The 19,697-nt window shown below is 37.7% G+C and overlaps 1 protein-coding gene across 9 annotated transcripts in view; it reads left to right on the top strand.

Moving 5' to 3' along the window:
• CCSER2 (coiled-coil serine rich protein 2) overlaps window positions 1-19,697 on the top strand; it is a 285,551-nt gene that overhangs the window by 176,962 nt on the left and 88,892 nt on the right. For all 9 annotated transcript variants that reach the window (XR_002822873.1, XM_023724846.1, XM_023724847.1 and 6 more), the window contains one exon: window positions 3,679-3,874. Coding sequence is in view for 8 of the 9 variants with exons in the window: in XM_023724846.1 (XP_023580614.1) it covers window positions 3,679-3,874 (196 nt within the window). In the remaining variant the exon portion in view is untranslated. The remainder of the gene's footprint in view (window positions 1-3,678; window positions 3,875-19,697) is intronic.

Raw genomic sequence — 19,697 nt, 5'->3', positions numbered from 1 at the left:
ACCGCAAAAGGTAAGCTAGATAACTGGGATCTTCTAAAAATCAAACACCTATGCTCTTCAAAAGACTTCACCAAAAGAGTAAAAAGAGAACCTACAGACTTGGAAAAAATTTTTGGACAGTATAAGTCAGACAAAGGTCTGATCTCCATAATCTACAAGAAAATCCAACACCTCTGCAACAAAAAGACAAATGATCCTATTAAAAAATGGGCAAAGGAAATAAACAGACACTTCACCAAAGAAGACATTCAAGCGACCAACAGACACTTGAGGAAATTCTCGCGATCACTAGCCGTTAGAAAAATGCAAATTAAAACCACAGTGAGATACCATCTCATCCCGGCATTGCTGGCACATATCAAAAACACTGGAAATAACAAATGTTGGAGAGACTGCGGGGAGATAGAAACTCTTATGCACCGCTGGTGGGAATGCAAAATGATACAACGATTTTGGAAAATGATTTTGCGCTTCTTTAGAAAGCTAGAAATAGAAGTACCATATGATCCAGCAATCCCAGTCCTAGAAATATATCCTAGAGAAATAAGAGCCATCACATGAATAGACATATGCACACCCATGTTTATGGCAGCATTGTTCACAGTAGCAAGAAGATGGAAACAACCTTGATGCCCATCAACACATGAATGGATAAACAAGGTATGGTACATACACACAGTGGAGTACTACAGAATGGTAAAGAGCAATGATGAATTTGTGAAGCATCTCATAACATGGATGAAACTGGAGGACATTATGCTGAGTGAAGTAAGTCAGTCACGAAAGGACAGATATTGTATGAGACCTTTATTTGTAAAAACTCATGAAAAAGTTTACACCCTAAAAGTAACAATCTTTGTTGGTTAGGAGGGATGACAGAGGTGGGGGTGGGAATACTAAATAGACAAAAGGTAATTGGTATCTTGGGTGAAGGGTGAGACAGTACACAATACTGTGGAAACCCCCACAACTTGTTCAAGGAAAGGTCATAGAAGCTGCATAGACACATCCAAACTCCCTGAGGGACTGAGTTGCTTGGCGGAGGGCTGTGGGGACCATGGTCTCGGGGAACATCTAGCTCAATTGGCATAACATAGTTTATAAAGACAATGTTCTACATTCTACCTTGGTGAGTAGTGTCTGAGGTCTTAAAAGCCTGTGAGCAGCCATCTAAGATACTCCACTGGTCTCGTCCCTTTGGGAGCAAGGGAGAATGAAGAAAACAGGATACAAGGAAAAGATTAATCCAAAGGACTAAAGGACCACAGTTACCAAGGCCTCCACCGGACTGAGTCCAGTACAGCTAGATGGTGCCTGGCTACCACCACTGACTGCTCTGACCAGGATCACAGCAGAGGTTCCTGGACAGAGCTGGAGAAGGATGTAGAACAAAATTCTAACACACACAGAAAAAGACCAGATTTACTAGCCTGACACAGACTGGAGAAACCCTGAGAGTATGGCCCCCAGACACTCTTTTAGCTCAGTGGTGAAGTCACTGCCGAGGTTCACTGTTCAGCCGGTGATTGGACAGCCTCATAAAACAAAATGGGACTAATAAGGCACAGCAGTCCAGGGACATGGACTGGAAGGCAGAAGGGGACAGGAAAGCTGGTGATAGGGAACCCAAAGTTGAGAAGGGACAGTGTTGACATGTAGTGGGGTTGTTAACCATTGTCATAGGACAACTTGTGTACTAACTGTTTAATGAGAAACTATTTTGTTCTATAAACCATCATCTAAAGTGAGAATAGCAGCACAACTGGAAGAACGCAATCGATGTCACTGAATTGTGTATGTAGAAATTTTTGAAATGGTGTGCCTTTGGCTATGTATATTTTCACCAAAAAAAAAAAAAAAGTAGAGAAGGAGAGGATTGTCATGTCATGGGGTTGTTAACCAATGTCATAAAACGATATTTGTACTGACTGTTTAATGAGAAACTATTTGTTCTGTAAACCTTCACCTAAAGTACAATAAAAAATAAATAAGTAGTACTCACCTTAAAAAAAAAAAAAAATAGCCGGGAGATAGAGGACGTGGGTTTGGAGATGAAGGTGATGGTAGCATGCTTTGGGAATTTCCCACAATTAGGTATGGATTTTAAGAAGTCAGTCTGAAGAACACAGTAAGTTGAGGGTGAAGCTGAAGAATAAAGTGGTACAGGCTGTCTGCAGCCTTGTAGAGCATATTAGAGAGTTTGCCTCCGCATCTCTAGAAAGTATGCCTTGTGCCTTTTTGTTTCATTTTCTTTTTCTAGAAAATCTTAGTCTCTCTTTTCAGGCAAACCCAAAACTTATACTTTATCCCTCCTCCCAAGTCCTTTCTTACTCACAAAAATTTCCCAAAGTATGTCAGCATTTTTGTATCTGAAAACATAATTCTTTACATCTTTACTGTTCATTTGTCAGTTGATTCTATATGTTTGAGTACCTTTTTATAGTTATACATTTTTTATCACCCCATAAATAGGTTGTGTATCACTTCAGTCGTGGATGGCTAAATTCATACTAATTAATCGATCACTATTTGAAAATTGATAGTTTTGAGCAGATAAAAATAGAGTTGCGTGTCTATAAGTTACCTATGAATCAACAATTTTAAAATTCCTAAGAATCTTTTCTTGGGGTTAAAAAAAGCCGCGCCTGAAGTTAAGTATGAGAGGTCATTTCAAAGAAAAAGAAACTGGTAAATACCAAACTTATATTGATTATTGAAGAATTCAGAGATTTGGAAGTATTTCTGAAAAGGTAGAAAATTAAGTAGAAATCATATTTCTATAGAACTTGATCAGATTTTTTCAAATTTAATTAATGGTGAATTTAACTTTAATCCTGATATGTTAACATGATCATTATATTGGAGAGAATACTTTTTTCACCACATTATTTTAAGTATTTAGATTTCACATACATAATAAATTCTTGTCTTAATTTGAGAACCACCTGGAATCACGTGTAAAATGAATGCAGTAATTTTTAAATTGCTGCATCTGTGACTTCTGGTTAAAAGACTGTGTTTTTGATTCCCATGAAATATATTATCTTGTATTTTTTCTCTTATTCCACATGCATATTATTGGCTGAAACTAAAGAGCATTGTAAAATCTAAAAACTAAAGAGAATTGTTATATCAGCAGTGTAAGAACAATGGAAAAAATCAATTTAACAGTACATCTGTGTTACCCTTCTGCTGAATTGCATAGGAAATTTGAGTCCAGGAGTGTATCCAAGCTGGGAATTAAGAGTGGGTAGCATAGTTAGGAGGCTGAAAAGATGTGAAGCTGAAGAGACCTTGCAAAATCTAAAGCTAAGAGCAGGTAGTCAATGTAGAAAAGGAAGAATAAGCATACTTTTTGCTGGGTAAGAGTTTTCCAGAGTATTTTGTGTCTGTTCTATTTCCTAAGGAAGGATTATTCAGCCATAGAGTAAAGTACACCAAAAAGGGGGTAGTAGTGTAGAGGATAATTTTATTAATGATAGCTAGAGCTGATTGGACCTTTCAGTAGAAACAAATTCCTTGCCTGAGGTGAGTTCAAGTTACAAGCTTTATGATAATGATAAATGATTTGTAATAATTATTGCAATAATATCTTTATTTTTATTTCTTACTAAAATTGTACTGTATGTCTCCTCCCACCCCCCACCCCCCAACTCCCTTCTTCTCCTATACTTCCAGAGGCTCTCCCTATAGAGAATCTCCTTTGGGTCATTTTGAAAGCTATGGAGGAACCCCGTTTTTCCAGGCTCAGAAGATGTTTGTAGATGTACCAGAAAATACTGTGATACTGGATGAAATGACCCTCCGACACATGGTCCAGGATTGCACTGCTGTGAAAACTCAGTTACTGAAACTGAAACGTCTGTTGCATCAGGTGAGTTGATAGTGAATATTTCCAGCTCTGATAGTTTGAATTGCAAAGTGGATTGACTTGACTTTTTTTTTTAAATAAACTTGCCTGGTTTCCTAATGCATATTTAGATCTCTAGGAGTCCCTGGGTGGTGCGAATGGTTAAGCACTCGACTGTTAACTGAAAGGTTGGCGGTTTGAACCCACCCGGAGGCACCTTGAAAGGCAGGCCTGGTGATCTGCTAGGAAAACCCTATGGTGCAGTTCTACTCTGCAGCACGTGGGGTTGCCATGGGTTGGAATTGACTCAATGGCCACTGGTTTTGGTATCATTTAGATCTCTGCAGAAATAATGCATGTAAATAGTACATAATATGAACTTTTGTAGGAGGATGAAACATGAGATTTTGCATCAGGTCTCAGTACAGTCCCGAGCATTTATGCCTGCGTGAGCTTTGGTAAGCTAGTTGCTCTCCTTCTGTTTACTCAGTTTTATAGAACCTACATCGCAAGGTTGTTGAGAATTAGAAATAGTAGGTGTAAATCATGCAGTCTAATACCTGAACATTCCATAATCAATGGCTGCTACTGTAATTTCAGCTAAGTGGGAAATAAGAAACCTTAGCAGTGTTTATTTGCACACACCCGTTGCCATGGAGTTGATGCCGACTCATAGTGACCCTTGCATATAGTAGTCATGCAATTTACTAGTAAATTCACCTTTGCTGGTCACATAATTTAATTTTTGGTTGGAACATTCCAGTTTAATCTACCCTAGTCCTCTCATTTTTTACTTGAGAAAATATAGACTCATGGCAGTGGTGTGATTGACTAAGTCAAAGTGAGCTGATGGTAGGACCTGGCTTCTGATTTCAATAGAACTTCCTTTGCCTCAAGCATTTAGCACATAGAGATAAGATCAGATGCAAAACAGAAAATCAAGGAATAAAATACTAATTAAGTCTTGGATACTTTTTGCTTGTTTTTTTGATAATCTATATTTGTATTTTGTAGACTAGCCACATTTAGCTTAAAACTGTGATTGAGAAAGAACAGTCTGGCTTCTTCCTGCTGTTCATCTTACTCTCTGGCCACCTTTCTCAGGGTTGTGTTTATTAACTTCTTATGAGTAAGGACCAAGTCTTAGAATTCCTGGAGGCCATCAAAACAGAATCCAGGGTATATGCTCAGTAAATGCTTCTTGAAGTGAAATATGGCTCTGGAGTTAGTAATGACAGTTAGTGTAAATACTCTGTTAAAGTTATGTAAATTGTTTTGTATTACTCAGTTATAGATTATCTGGACTACTGTCTATTCTTGTGAATATACTTTTTGAAAGGAACTATTTTTGAAAGGAAAATTTTCCATGCTAACTTGGGAGCAAGAAATGGGAGAATCTTTTTAGGATTTGGTATTCTTAGACTCTCCTTTTATATAGAAAGAGATTCCATAATTGATATGTTCAAACATAGAGCTTACAGTGTAGTTTCACTATAGCTAGGAGGTAGGCTCCGATCTATAGTATTTCTCTGCTTGCTGGTCTACGGAGAAGATTTTCTTATCAGGAGCTTCAGAGTCAAAGGAAAGGGGAAAGGAAAAGGTGAAAAATAACTAACATGTGAAATATGTACCCTGAGCCAGTCATTGTACTAGTTGTACCACGTACCTTCCATTGTGTCTGGATTTACTGCCCTAAATCATGAAACATCTTAAATATGAGCTATTCAGATCAGACCACCTTTAAGAATGAGAGAAGGAGCGTGATTCTGGAGGGAGGAGGGGAATGGGTAACCAATGATTAATACCATAAAGATTGAAGAATGTTTTTTGAGGTACTTATGTAATATTGTGAATCTCTGAATATCTCCTTTCAGTCATTATGACCTCTGGAATTTTACACAGTATACACTGATCAGATTGACTTTACTGTTTGTTATGCAGTGAAAACAAAATTAAGAGAAGACAATTTCAGAATCTTTTTAGAACATGTTTAAAGTTTCCCAAAATGCTAATAGAAAAGCTGAGTGAGTCTTAAGATTTCATGTAACTGTCCCTTTTTAATCTTTTCTCTTTTAATATTATTAAATTAAACAAATAAATGTGATACATACCATGGTTTAAAGAAAAATCACATAGTACCTAAAGGCTTAATGAAAAAATAGTACTTCTGCCCACCTTCCTGCCCTAGTCAGTCTGGTCTACTCTAAACAGGTTACTGTCCAAAGCTTCTGTAGAGTTGTCATAGTGGGACTTCCTTTTGCCACATTCATGGATTGGATCCACTATTTCCTAGATGGCATATGTTCTTTTTCTAAGTTTACACTCTCATTTTGCTGGAGTATATCCTTAATTTACTTTCTAAAACAGGATGAATGAATGGTAACTTTTTTTTTTTTTTTTACTACACTAATGAAAATCTATTTTCCTCTCACATTTGATTGATGTTAATATTTTGGCTGGTATGGAATACTGGCATGGAAGTGAGTTTTCCCTTAGAAACTTGAAGGCATTGCTCTTCTGGGATCGAATTTTAACTACTGGAAAGTCTAGTACATTCTGATCCATTTTTTATCTTAATGGAAGATTTTTAAAATTATACTGTATTACTCTGTGACTTCTTTCTTTCAACATTATCTCTGGGATTCCTTCATATTTGTATGTTTAGTTCTACTCATTAATTTTCATTTCTGTGTTATTCCATTGTATAAACAAACTATAATCTTTTTGTCCATTTACTCTTGATGTACGTTTGGTTTATTTCAGGTTTTTTATGGTATAACAGATAATACTGTTAACATTTTCCTGCTACATGTGCAAAAGTTCCTTTGGAACTTTGGGAGTGTTCTACTCTAGAAATACCAGTCTCTTTTCCAAAGCTGTTTAATCTATTTTCACACCCTTGTGTAGTAGATGTTGTTTCCCATTGCTCCACATCTTTTTAACACTTGGTATCATCTAACTTCGTAATTTTTCTCACGTAATAGGAATATGTTGTTGTTGTTAGGTGCCGTCGAGTTGGTTCTGACTCATAGCGACCCTATGTACAACAAAACAGAACACTGCCCAGTCCCGCGCCATCCTCACAATCATTGTTATGCTTGAGCCCGTTGTTGCAGCCACTGTGTCAGTCCATCTCATTGAGGGTCTTCCTCTATTTTGCTGACCCTCTACTTTACTAAGCATGATGTCCTTTTCCAGGGACTGGTCCCTCCTGATAACATGTTCAAAGTATGTGAGATGAATCTCACCATCCTCACTTCTAAGACAGATTTGTTTGTTCTTCTGGCAGTCCATAGTATATTCAGTATTCTTCGTCAACAGTGTAATTCAGAGGAATATAGTGATATTTAGTTGTGGTTTTAATTTACATTTTCTTGACCATTAATGAAGTTAAGCCTCTTTGTATGTTATGGAACATTTTTATGTCATGTCTTTTGTTCATTTTGTGTATGTGTATGTTTGTTAGAGTTTTTTTTTTTTTCTTTTCCCTAGATATAAGTACTTTGTTGGTTATATATGTTGCAAATGTCTTCTTCTAATCTGTGGCCTTTTTCACTCTCTGGTATCCTTTAATGAACAAAAGTTCTTTTTATAATGTAGTTGAATTTATCAAAATTTTACTTTATGGGTTGTGCTTTTAGTATCTTGTTTAGGAAATTCTTCCTTGTCTTGAAGTAGTTTTCCTTTCTAAAAACAGTAAGAGTTTTGACCTTCACAATTAAATTTAAAATATCTTGGAATTGATTTTGGTGTATGTAAGACATGAAGTGGAGATCACTTTCAGTAGAAAATTATACAATCTGACTGTAACTTTTATAGTAAGACTTGATAGTACATCATCATGACTTTCATGTCGGTCTTCAAAAGTATCTTAACTCCTCTTTGTCTTTTGATTTTTCATAAAATGTTAGAATCATTTTGTTGAGTCCTATGTAAAACCCTTTTGGGATTTTGATGGGAATAGCAATGAATGAGTAGATCAGTTTGGGGAAAATTGACATCTTAAAAAATTTAGACTTCTTAATCAAGAACATAAGGAGCCCTGGTGGTGCAATGGTTAAGTATTTGGCTGCTAACCTAAAGGTTAGTGGTTTGAACCCACCCAGCAGCTCTTTGGGAGAAAGACCCTGGTGATCTGCTCCCGTAAAGATTACAGGCTAGAAAACCCTATGGGACAGTTCTACTCTGTCACATGGGGTTGCTGTGAGTTGAAAATTGACTTGACAGCACCTAACAACAACAATCAAGAACATGGTATATAGGTTCATTGTTTGGTTTTCTGTAATTTTTTCTCTAAAGTTTTATATATTTTTCTATAATGGGCTTGTACAATTTTTTTAAAAGTTTATTTCTAGTACTTCAAGTTATTGTTGCTGTTGTAAATGCTACCATTTTCTAATGGATCGTTACAGGTAACAGAAATGCAGTCAACTTTTGTTTATTGAGTTTATATCCAGCAACCTTGTTACAACCACAGTATAATCATCAATATCGGGAAACCAACACTGATGCATACCCTGAGACCCAGTTCAGATTTTCACAGCTGCCTTTTAGTATAACCTTCTGTGTTCTTCAGAGCACCCTTGGGCTTGAACTCCTTCAGGCTCAGTTGCATATGGACTCAGTTCTTTTGGGAAGAGATTAGGAGCTGTCTCTTTTAGGACCCACTTCTTCCCCCAGGCAAAATCCCTGTGCCTAGAACAGAGGCAGTCTTTTTTTTTAGTGATACCTCTAGGAACTGAGTGCTTGATGGCAGGCAGGGAGGGTAGCATCCTCTCAGCTGCCTCTCCTGGCATGGAATCATTGCATCAAGATGTGGCATGAATGTTGCAGATAGAGCCTCTGTTCCAAGAGTGGGGACTGTGTGGGAGAAAGGAGTTCCCACCTTTTGAATACGCCCATCTGAGACGTAGCCCTAGCAACAAGTAGCTGGGGAAAGGATGAGAAATGCCGAAGTCTTGCCCCTCCCTGGAAGAAGAACCTCCAACTGGAAGCTGGGAAGAGAGGGAACCCTGTGTTTTTGGGGCAGGAATGGGGAGGGAGGGAGCTGTCCTCCTTCAAGTACCATGAATTCTCACCTTTCTTACCAAATTTTCATGGATCTTCTTGAGTAGATGTTTCTTGCTTTGCTGTTTGCCATTTCCAGGGGCTTTACGTGGTTGTTTTCTGTATAGTTTTCAGCAGTTTCACTGAGCACGGTTCAGTGGCGTTCTTCACGTTGTCGTGCCTGGATGTCGATCTTCCCTTACTGATTTTTTTTTTTTTTAATTTAAAAGCATTGTGATTTGAAAATACACTCTTTTATTTAATTCCTTTTAAATTTGTTGAGACTTTTTATGGTTCCAGCATATGGTTTTCTTGGTGAATGTTCCACACACACTGGAGTGGAGTATTTATTCTGTAGTTTTGGAGTATAGTATCTTACAAACATTAATTATGTTAGGATGGTTAGTAGTGTGTTTCTAATCTTCTGTATATTTACTGATTCAGTGTGTAGTCTTCTTATCATTTATAGAGAGAAGTGTGCTAAATTCTCTAACAAAATCTTGTCTTGACAGTACACAATACTGGGGAAAACCAGCACAACTTGTACAAGGAAAGGTCATGGAAGCTCCCTAGACACATCCAAACTCCCTGAGGGACTGAATTGCTGGGCAGAGGGCTGTGGGGACCATGGTCTCGGGGAACATCTAGCTCAATTGGCATAACAGTTTATAAAGACAGTGTTCTACATTCTACCTTGGTGAGTAGCGTCTGGGATCTTAAAAGCCTGTGAGCAGCCATCTAAGATACTCCACTGGTTTCGTCCCTTCAGGAGCAAGGGAGAATGAATAGAACAGGATACAAGAAAAAGATTAGTCCGAAGGACTAATGGACCACAGCTACCAAGGCCTCCACCAGACTGAGTCCAGTACAGCTAGATGGTGCCCAGCTACCACCACTGACTGCTCTGATGGGATCACAACAGAGGGTTCTGGACAGAGCTGGAGAAGGATGTAGAACAAAATTCTATCACACATGAGAAAAGACCAGATTTACTGGCCTAAAGTAGACTGGAGAAACCCCAGGAGTATGGCCCTCATACACCCTTTTAGCTCAGTGGTGAAGTCACTTCAAGGTTCACTTTTCAGCTGGGGATTGGACAACTGCATAAAACCAAATGAGACTAATGAGGCACAGCAGTCCAGGGACAAGGGCTAGAAGGCAGAAGGGGACAGGAAAGTTGATGTAGGGAACCCAAGGTTGAGTAAGGACAGTGTTGATGTGTTGTGAGGTTGTTAACCATTGTCATAGGGCAACATGTGTACTAACTGTTCAATGAGAAATTATTTTGTTCTGTAAGCTTTCATCTAAAGTGAGAATAGCAGCACAATGGGAAGAGCGTAGTCGATGTCACTGAACTGTGCTTGTAGAAATTTTTGAAATGGTGTATCTTTGGCTATGTATATTTTCACCAAAAAAAAGGTTGCGAAGTTAGAGGGTTGACATGTTGTGGGGTTGTTAACTTATGTCATAAAACAATATGTGTACTACTGTTCAATGAGAAACTATTTGTTCTGTAAACCTTCACCTGAAGTACAATTTAAAAAAATTATAAAAAAAAATCTTGTCTTAAAATCTGTTTTCTATTAATATTGCTACTTCAGCTCTCTTTTGGTTAGTGTTTTTTACCTAGTGTATTTTTTTCTGCCCTTTTACTTTAAATGTATCTTACAGTTAGCCTTTAAAGTATGTGTGTGTATTTTGAGAACAGTTTAGCTGGGTCTTGCTCTTTTTCTCCTGTCTGAGAATTTCTGCCTTTTAATTGAAATATTTATATTTAATGTAACTGTTGATAGAATTGGTATTTGTTTCTCCCCCTTTATCTCATTTATTCTTTTTTTCCTCAGTTCTTCCTTTCCTACCTTGGATGATTGCCTGTTTTATACTATTTCATTTTATCTGCCACATTGGTTTTTATAGCCTGTGTGTGTAAGGGTGTGTGTGTGTGTGTGTGTGTGGTTGCTCTGCAGATTGCAGTATATATAGAGTTATCACAGTCTACCTTTAAGCACTATTATACTATGTCATGCAAGAACTTTACAACAGTATAATAATTACATTCATCTTCTCTTCTGTCCTCTGATTGTCTTATATTTTACTTTTACTTTTTGTGCGTGTTTTCATTCCTTATTGCAATTTTGGTATTTTTCTTTAACATGAAGAACTTCTTTCAGCATATTTCATATGTTTGTTGAAGACAGATTTGCTCAGATGTTATTTTTATCTGAGAATGTTTTCGTCTTGCTTTCATTTTTGAAGACTGTTTTTGCTAGGTAGAGAATTCTAGGTTGTCAATTTTGGTTTTGTTTTGTTTTTTCTCTTTTAGTGTTTTAAAGATGCTGTTGCATCTGGACTCCATTCTTTCTGTTAAGAAATCAGCCATAATTTGTATTGCTGTTCCCTTTAATCTTCTGAGTGCTTTTAAGATCTGTTTTTTATTTGAAATACCACAAGAAGCCACAGATGAAGATATTTAGAAGAGAAGATGAAAAAAGGAATTCAGTTATTTTGTGTGGGGATAATAGAACCATATAATTTATCTTTACTGGCGTCACTCAGCTGATAGTTTAGGCAGTGAAGCACTTAATATAGTATGCTGTGTCATTTGGCCTGTTAGAAGAAGGGATTTGTTGGTTAATTGCATCGTGATGCAGAGCTCTGGAAAGAAAGGCTGTGCTTTTGAGCTAGACTAGCTCATCTGAGTGGGATAGGTTTGCTACGGCATCTAGTCATGATGACAGAACACTGTGTGGCTGATGCTGACTGTCTAGGCATATATGCAGTGTTTGGGTGTGGGAGTGAAAGATATCTCCCAATATCTGGACAGAGCATGGCCATGAAACATCTTGGGACCAGTGGGCACCATTAAGTCTCCTTTAGGCCTTTGACCACAGACTGGTTTTCAGTGATAAGAATTTAATCCTGGAATCTGGGTGAAGGAGAAAGGGACATAAACTATAAAGGATTTCCAAAGGCAAGACAGAGTTTTAGTAGAAAATGGAGTGGGTTCTAATGTAGGTAATTTAGAGATTCAGACATAGGCAAATAAGTCAGAAACCCAGGTATTACATTTTGGATTTATATCAGTTTGGCTTCTTTGATTACAAGCAGCAAAACTTGCAAACTTAACAAAAAACGAATTTATTGGAAGTATAACAGAGACTTCACAAAATTGAAAGTAGAACTGAAAAATCTGTCTCAGAAAGCACGGGAATTCGATGTAATCCAAAGATTCTTGGTGACAGTAGTCTTTGTCATTGGGGAAAGAGAGAAGATACGCAAACTTTGATTGATAGCAAATTTTTATAGTAAATACAAATTCAGATTTTATGCTGAAGTAGATATTATGATGACAATTAGAGAATAAATGTAATTTCAAAAAATCAGAACAGGTAATTCCAAGGCTGAGATTTGGGTTCAGACCAATTCTACACTTGTTTGCTATGTAATCTTGGGTAAGTTACTTAAACTTCCTGTGCCTCAATTTCCTCATCAACGATACGGAGATAATAATAGTACCTAGTTCAGAACTGGAGCCCTGGAAGTGCAGTAGTTAAGAGGTACAGCTGCTAACCAAATGGTCGGCAGTTCAAATCCACCACCTTCTCCTTGGAAACCCTTTGGGGTGGTTCTACTCTGTCCTGTAGGGTTGCTGTGAGTCAGAATCAACTCGACAGCAGTGGGTTTGGTCTTGGTTTAGCTCGGGACTATTGTGAAAAGTGCTAGTGCCTGACACATAGAAATCAATCAATAAATGTTAGCTGTTATTAATAACAGCATTAGCAACAACAGTAATAATAGTGTAAGGTCAAAGGTTAATTACTTGTGCTGCTCACAATTTTACATAGCTGCTCAGGAAGCTAATTTAATTTACTTCAGTATTTGTTTAGTTATTGTTATTTCATCATTATTATACTTGATAAGCAGAGATTGTGGTAAGTCTCTGAAAATAAAAAGAGGACACAATTCTCATCCTTTACCTAGTGTATTGTTTTTCAGATTCCAGCTGGTTATTGGATCAGCTGGTCATTGGATCAATTGGTTATTGAATTATAACTATAATTCTTTCTTAATTAAGTATAATACAGAAAATAACAGAAAAATTCCATGTAATAAGGACAAATATTTGGTGAAACATGTTTTTAATGTGATATACATACGTGCGTACATATTCATGTATACGTGTACTTGGTTGTGATATAAAATTTAATTCTTATTGTGGGCCATGGTTTAAAAAAAAGCAAAACAAAAACTGTTCTAGGATATACAACATTGCTGTCAAGTCGATTCCAGCTCATAGCAACCCTACAGGACAGAGTAGAACTGCCCCATAGGGTTTCCAAGGAACTGCTCGTGGATTTGAACTGCCGACTTTTTGATTAACATCCGAGCTCTTAACTACTGTGCCACCAGGGCTCTGTTCTAGTATATAAATGGTACTGTATTTGAGACTGCAAGGCTAATAAATCAGAGGTGAAATTTAAATTGGGAATAATGAAATTATCATTGCATCTATAAAACTTTAAATCATTGATAAATTTATTGAGAGTTATTTGTGATGTTTTATAAAGAAATCTCCAAAACCTTGTATAAGCAATTCAAAGAGAAGATTTGTGTTCTATAGGAAGGCTAAATATTGTAAACATCAATTCAGTCCCTGGATATTAGTGTAGTAACCAAGACAGCTAGCTTATAGTTTAGGACAGACAGGTGTTAAATAATTACAAGAATGTTTAACATAGAGCAGCATGAGATGGATTGTGAATGTATGATGAGGACCTACAGTTCTTTCCAGTACTATTTAGAGATTTAATACAATTTCAGCCAAAATCTTAGCAGGTTTATTTTTGGGTTTCATCAAAATGACTCCAAAATTGAGAAAACCAAAGGATGAGGTTTGTGTACATTAAGAAACAGAAGGGAAGGGGAGGAAACTCTTTAGAGCAGAGTATAGTCCTGACACAGAAACAGACCAATGGAAGACTATAGAAAACCCAGACATATGTACTGAAATATCTGCTATAAAACAGTTGTACACAGAAGGATTTTAAAATAAAGTTGTTGAAGAAAAGTCATTAGCAGTATAGAAAAAATTATTTTGTTTCTTGTCTTATACTATAGTAAACTCAGATGGCTTAAAGAGTTGAATTTTTAAAAAAAAAAAAAAATCAAGGTGTTAAAAAAAGAATTAGAAGAAAATGAAATGTTTAAATTTTAAGTAACAAAAGAAATCTCCAGGAAGGGATATCTTGATTTAGGTATGTGTAAATTAAAAATTCTGTTTAATAAAAAAGCAAATTTAAACAAGAAAATAGAATTTTAAGTAACTGTCTTAGTCTGGGTTCTCTAGAGGAACAAAACCAGTGAAGCGTATATATAAATGTGTATGCATGGATTTATTTCAAGGAAATGGCTCCTACAATTGTAGAGGCTAGCAAGTCCCAAATCTGTGGGTCAGGCCGCAGGCTGGGGACTTCTCCTGACTTACATGGCTGCAGGAGTTGATGAAACCCAAATCTGCAGGTCAGGCAGCAGGCTGCTGGCTCACGGGGTTGGGGCAACTGGTTAATCCAAAATCTGCAGGCAGCAGACTGAAGGCTTCTCAGAGGTCTGAGGATGATGAGATGAATGCAGGATTGATAGAGCAAGCTTTACCAGAATACCCATATATATTTGATGCAGGCCACACCCCCAAGGAAACGCCCCTTCCAATTATTGGCTGCTCATATCAGATCACAAAGTGGAAAATGATTACATAATGTCTGCCAAACCACTGAGAATTATGGCCAAGCCGACACATAACATTAACCATCACTATAATACTTGCTTAGAATATTATAGATAAAAAGTCTTATCCATATATAACACCATTCTAGTCCATTGGAATGTTGGTTAATTTTTCTTTGTTTAAAATGTCTTTGCCCCAACCATCTGTTAGGATTGTCTCATCTCTGAAGGCTTATTGAAAATCAGGCCTTAGAAGTTTATATTTATTAAATCCTCTCAAATACAGCTTGAGTCATTATACTGTATAATCCCACAGGTGAATTACAGCATTACTCTAAAATGGTTTTCAGTACACAGTCTAGATTGTGTGACACGATGTAATTGTACATTTGTGTGTGTCTGTGTGTGTGTGTGTGTCAGAGTTTCAGACCAGTTAGTTCCAATTTGAACCCCTGCTCAGAATTTGCGTTACTAACAAGTTCCCAGGCAATGCTAATACTTCTGGATAGGGAGCAATTTTTGAGTCGATTCTCAAAATTTATCATACATAAGAATCACTTGGGGGACTTCCGGGCAACGTGGCACTATAGTCAGAAGCACCACACCGTTCCTCCACAGCAAAGATCTGAAAAACTAAGTCAAACAGAGTCACACGTCAGTGCTGAAACCCTAAGCATCAGATGAAGAGATAAAGAACCCAGCCAAGCACTGAAAGGAATAAGAAAGTGACAGAGAACAGAGAGTAGGAGAGATACATACAGAGGTCCCCTATTAGCTACCCCAGCACGGATCCATGATCTTGGACTCCTGCCGGAGATCGACAAACAGGAGGTATGAGAAAGCAGCTTCACAGAGCTTCCAGCAGGAGACAGAACAACCCCCCCACCCTTCTTCACCCCCACTCGGACTCCTCTGCTTCCCGCAGCCACAGTCTCTTGGCTGGGAAGCACCAGCTTCACCCTGGTGTCACTTGGATTCCAACCGCCCATACTGGCTGGCTCCCTGCATGCCATAAGTTGGTCTCTGGTGTTGCTTTTATCTATTTATATAGATTTCTTCCTTATCTCTCACCACCTCCCCCTCCTTTCTCTCTAATACCTGGCTCAGTGGCCATCTTGGCATCTTCCTGGGGGGCTGCGAGGCACTGCTCAACTGTGGAACTGCTTCCTGGTCCATGCCGCTGCGCTGGTGAGACCCTTGGGGCTTTTTGTTTATTCTCATTTGTTCTGTTTGTTTTCTTTTTCTTTCTCAGCTTGAGAGCCCCTTCTGGCCGGGCAGTACCACGTGGCTAGGGAGATACTCCGTTAATCTGTGCAGATGCATAGTGACATCCCTGGGGGCATTTCTTTTTTCTTTTTTTTTTTTTTGTTTGTTTGTTTTCTTTTCTTTTCTCTCTTTTTCCCTTTTTGTCTTTCTTCATTTCCAGTTTCTCTATTTATTCGTTTTTTTCTTCTTCTTTTTTTTATTTTTGTTTTTCTCCATTTCTCAGTCCCTCATCTCTCCACTCCAAAAGCAAGTTCCCTTAGCACTACTTTTTGTTTCTGTGTACGTTTTTAGCTCCTGTTCCTCTCTTGTCTCTCTCCTCTTTCCCATACCTGTCTTGGCACCACACATCATGGTCTCCCCGCTCCTTCCTACCTACCTGCACTGGGAGCTGAACATCACACCCCCAAGCAGCATAGGCAGGGACTACCGGAAGCTGCCCTGCAGTGATTCCCAGCCTGCCCTGGCAGCTCTAGTACGTACCACAAACAACCCAGCAACTCCCCTTCACCTGGACTTACTTTGCTGTACCATACCTGAGTGACTGACCCTGCCCATTGGAGAAGGAGGTGAAAAGTGTTGTGCCCACAGATGAGCAAACAACAAAGGCACAGCCCACCTGCTAAGACATAACCAAATAAAACAAAAAAGCAGGACGAAACAAATCTACAATCAATAAACAAGGAAAATTACTACTGAATGCCCCTAAGACAGCAGACAATATCAAAACATATACAAAAACAGGGCAGGATGGTTCCAGTAGGCACCCAAAATAAAACACCAGATGACTTTCCAGTAGAAGAAAAGGCACTAGAACTACCTGATAGGGAATCCAAATCTCTAATACTCAGAATTATCCAAGAGTTGAAGCAAAAAGCAGACAAAAATGAGGAAAAAACTAGACAAATTCATGTAAAAGGCAGACATCCATGGAAAATACAGACAAAAAATGGAAGAATTCAATAAAATAATACAGGAACAAAATGCTAAAATTCACAACTAGAAATCATACAAAAACAATTAGAAATCCAAAAGGTAAACAACAAGATTTCAAAAATGGACAGTGTCATAGAAGGGCTGAGGAACAGATTTGAAACGATGGAAGATAGGGTCAGAGAAACTGAAGAAAAACACTTGGATACAACTCTGTCTAAGGAAAAATCAGAAAAAAGAACAAAGAAAAATGAAGAAACCCTGAGAATAACCTGGAATAAAGTCAAAAGCAAAAATCTTCGAGTGAACGGAGTTCCAGACGGGGAGAAAACAGAAAACACAGAGAGGATCATTGAAGAACTGCTGACAGAAAACTTCCTCAATATCATGAAAAATGAAAAGCTGACCATCCAAGAAGCTCAACAAACCCCATATAGTATAGACCCCAAAAGAAAATCACTAAGGCATATCATAATCACACTCACCAAAATCAAAGACAAACAAAGAATCCTGAGAACAGCTCAAGAAAAAGAAAAAAGTCACATACAGAGGAGAAACAATGAGACTGAGCTCCGATTATTCGGCAGAAACCATACAGGCAAGAAAGCAATGGGATGACGTATATAAAACCTTGAAAGAAAAAAATTGCCAGGCAAGAGAAATATATCCTGCAAAACTCTCGTTCAAATATGGTGGTGAAATTAGGTCATTGTGTCCAGATAAACAGAAATTAAGGGACTATGTAAAAACCAAACCAAACTTACAAGATTTATTAAAGGGAGTCCTTCGAGCTGAGAACAAGCACCATCAGACCACAGGGTGAATCTAGGACACAGAATTGTACTAGCCTGACACCAGCCTAGGAAATGAACTCTTAGGGACTATCCAAAAGTGAAATGATTACAGCAAGGAACTAGAGAGGTTAATCTGTAAATGACAACAACATGGGAACAATAAAAGAGGGAATAAACAGTGTAGGTATAGAACCTTCTAATGGAGAGGAAGACAGGGCAATACCAAGTAATAATAGACTGGTTCAAACCTGGAATGATAAGGGTAGATTTCAAGGTGACCACAAAGAAAGTTAACAAATCTACTCATTAAATAAAGAAGAAAACCATGAAGTCTCAGTAAAAACAAAACCTACAAAAACAAAAGAAATGAAAAAAAATCCACAAACAAAACGAACTCAGCAAAGGAGAGTGAGAGGAACAAAGAAAATGTCAGCACCACAAAAAAAAAAGCACTACAAAATAACAGCAGTAAACTCATACCTAGCAGTAATTACACTGAATGTAAATGGCCTCAATGCACCCATAAAGAGATGCAGAGTGAGAGAATGGATTAAAAAAAAACAGGGTCCATCAATATGCTGTGTAGAAGAGACACACCTTAGAAACAAAGATGTAAATTTATTAAAAATCAAAGGATGGAAAAATATCTGTCAGGCAAACAGCTACCAAAAAAGAGCAGGAGTGGCAATACTAATCTTAGATAAAGTAGACTTTAAAACAAAATCCACGGTAAAAGACAAAGAAGGACACTATATAACGATTAAGGGGAAGATCTGTCATGAAGACATAACCATAATAAACATCTACGCACCCAATAACAGGGCTCCAAAATACATAAAGTTGAATAGCACTGAAAAGACAAATTTACAATTCCACAATAATAGTAGGAGACTGCGGCACACCACTCTCGGTAAACGACAGAACATCTACAAAGAAACTCAGCAAAGATACAGAAGACCTATAGGGCACAATCAGCCAACTTGACCTCATAGACATACATAGAACACTGCACCCAGCAGCTGCAAAGTACACATTCGTTTCCAGTGCACATGAAACGTTCTCCAGAATATATCACATCTTAGGCCACAGAACAATCCTCAACAAGATCCAAAACGTTGAGATAATTCAAAGTATCTTCTCTGACCACAACGCCATCAAGGTAGAAATTAACAACAGGAAGAGCAAGGAAAAAACAATCAATTACATGGAAACTGAATAACACCCTGCTTACACATCACTGGTTAACAGAAGAAATCAGAGATGGATCAAAAAATACCTAGAATCAAACGAGAATGGAAACACATCATACCAAAACCTTTGGGACACAGCAAAGGCAGTCCTCAGAGGGTAATTTATAGCAATAGATGCACACATCAAAAAAGAAAAAAGAGACAAAATCAAAACATTAACAGCAGAACTCCAACAAATAGAAGGAGAACAACAAAAAAGCCCACAGCTACTAGAAGAAGGAAAAGAATAAAGATCAGAGCAGACATAAATGAAATAGAGAATAGAAAGATTCAACAAAACCAAAAGCTGGTTCTTTGAAAGGATCAACAAAATCGACAAACCACTGGCAAGACTGACAAAAGAAAAACAGGACAGGATGCAAATAACCCAAATAAGAAATGAAATGGGGGACACTACAACAGACCAAACTGAAAAAAAAAAAAAGGATTATAACAATATTATTAAGAACTGTACTGCAACAAATTTGAAAACCTAGAGGAAATAGATAAATTTCTAGAAACACACTACCTACCCAAACTACCACAAAGTGATGGTGAAAATCTGAACAGACCCATAACAAGAGAAGAGATTGAAAAGGTAATTTAAAAAAAAAAGAAAAACTCCCAACAAAAAAAAGCCCTGGCCCAGATGGCTTCACTGGAGAATTCTACCAGACATTCAGGGAATAGTTTATACCAGTACTACTCAAACTTTTTCAGAACATAGATAAGGAAGGGATACTTCCAAATTCATTTTACAAAGCCAGCATAACCCTGATACCAAAACCAGGCGAAGATGCCACGCAAAATAGAAAATTACAGACCAGTATCTCTCATGAATATAGATGCAAAAATTCT

The sequence above is a fragment of the Trichechus manatus genome, unplaced genomic scaffold (genome assembly GCF_000243295.1).
Source record: "Trichechus manatus latirostris isolate Lorelei unplaced genomic scaffold, TriManLat1.0 scaffold00265, whole genome shotgun sequence".
Classification (NCBI taxonomy): Eukaryota; Metazoa; Chordata; class Mammalia; order Sirenia; family Trichechidae; genus Trichechus; species Trichechus manatus.
This window is presented reverse-complemented; position numbering and strand designations above follow the sequence as displayed.